The following is a 2,091-nucleotide window of genomic DNA, read 5'->3' as shown; positions in this document are numbered from 1 at the left end:
TCTACGTTGTCTTTGGAACCGATTATCAGGGAAGAGATTAAAAGTAAACAACATTTAGATCCCCTAATTGAACAATTGAAGCATGAAGTCATAAAGGATATGCGTCTGAATTTTCAAATCTCGGAGGATGGTTGGGATTTAAAGGTCGGTTGTGTGTTCCCGACGATGAAGGAATTAAACGACAAATTTTGTATGAAGCTCATAATATGCCATATTCGGTGCATCCTGGTACAACAAAAATGTATCAAGACCTGAGGAATTACTTTTGGTGGCTTGGAATGAAGAAGGATGTGGTGGAGTATGTTGCTAAATGTTTAACTTGTCAACAAGTGAAAGCTGAGCACCAAAAACCCGGTGGATTGCTGCAACCGCTGAAGATTCCAGAATGGAAGTGGGAACAGATTGTCATGGATTTTGTTTCAGGATTACCGAGGACTGTGAAGGGACATGATTCAATTTGGGTCATAGTGGATAGAATGACCAAATCGGCTCACTTCCTACCAGTGAGAACAACTTATACAGTTGATAAGCTAGCAGAGATATACATACAAGAGATAGTGAGACTACATGGAGTCCCACTTTCCATAGTTTCAGACAGAGATAGCAGATTTACATTGACATTCTGGAAGAAGTTACAAGAAGGCCTTGGGACAAGATTGAAGTTTGGTACCGCAATGCATCCTCAGACAGACGGTCAAACGGAACGTACTAATCAGACCATGGAAGACATGTTAAGAGCTTGCGTGTTAGACTTCCAGGGATCGTGGAGTAGATATCTTCCTCTGATTGAGTTTTCTTATAATAACAGCTACCAGAAGTCTATCAAAGCTGCTCCGTATGAAGTTTTGTATGGTCGTAGATGTCGTTCACCGATACACTGACATGAAGCAGGAGAACGCAGATATTTTGGTCCAGAACTTGTGGACCAAGCCAATGAAGCTATCAAGAAAATCAAAAAAAGATTGAAAGTCTCTCAAGATCGACAAAAGAAGTATGCAGATAGAAGACGACGACCACTGGAATTTGAAATAGGCGACAACGTATTTCTAAAAGTTGCACCAGTCCGGGGAGTAATGAGATTTGGAATGAAGGGTAAATTAAGCCCTAGGTACATTGGGCCCTTTGAGATTATTGAGCGCATAGGAAAAACTGCATATAGACTAGCCCTTCCACCGAGGCTGTCTGGAGTGCACGATGTGTTCCATGTGTCCATGCTACGGAAATATTTGTGGGAACCATCTCATGTGTTGAGTTATGAAACGATAGATGTGGATCCAGAACTATCTTATCAAGAACAACCTATAAAAATTCTAGACAGAAGAGAGAAGGAGTTGCGGAATAAGATCATCCCACTTGTGAAGGTCCTTTGGAGGAATCATGCAGTCGAAGAAGCAACTTGGAGTTGGAAGAGGATATGAGGAAGAACTTCCCAGCTTTGTTTTAAGTTTCGAGGACGAAACTTTTGTATGTTATAGGGAATTGTAACGTCCCAATTTTCAGACTTAAACTTTTGTGCTAATTTTGTATGAAGGAATTATAAGAGAAATGATAAAAGAGTTTAAGGATCAAATTGCAAGGCTTTAGAGGGCATGATTGAAAGAATTTTCATAGTTGGGGGCCATATTGCAATATTAAGAGTAAAAAAAATAAAAATAAAAATAAAAATAAAAAAGAGGGCCAGCTGCCCTTTCACGTGGCATGGCTGGAACCTCAGCCATGCCACTCATCTCCCTTCTCTGGCCATGTTGAGGTGGGGGAAGGAGTAACATAGGAAAGAAAAAAAAAATTTTGACTTGTTCAATCTCTCCCAAAACCTCAACTCCATTTGATGTTTTTCACTCTTCCTTTCTCATTCCCCCATCCGACTCTCTCTCTCCCTCGATCTCCCTTCCAGGAAAAAAAAAAGAAAAGAAGAGCCTTGATTTGGTTAGAAAACAAATGGCTTTCTTCAAAATTCCATAGGTAATCCGGTTTTGGGATTGATTGTGTAGAAGCTTGAAGTATTGAAGGTGGTTTTCCAAGATCAAAGAGGTATGAGACTTTGATTTCATTTATCCTTTGTCTCCAAATCCAGTTTTTGGTTCAAATTTC

General features: G+C 40.0%; 1 protein-coding gene across 1 annotated transcript; it reads left to right on the top strand.

Annotated features, from left to right (window-relative positions):
* The first annotated feature begins 1,073 nt into the window (after window positions 1–1,073).
* Window positions 1,074–1,418, top strand: LOC112094467. Its single transcript, XM_024175325.1, has one exon. It carries the CDS (start codon window positions 1,074–1,076, stop codon window positions 1,416–1,418), a length of 345 nt encoding a protein of 114 aa, XP_024031093.1.
* The last annotated feature ends 673 nt before the right edge of the window (window positions 1,419–2,091 follow it).

Source organism: Morus notabilis, unplaced genomic scaffold (genome assembly GCF_000414095.1).
Source record: "Morus notabilis unplaced genomic scaffold, ASM41409v2 Scaffold78, whole genome shotgun sequence".
NCBI lineage: Eukaryota > Viridiplantae > Streptophyta > Magnoliopsida > Rosales > Moraceae > Morus > Morus notabilis.
Note: the sequence above shows the minus strand (reverse complement) of the source record. Positions and strands in the feature narration are given on the sequence as shown.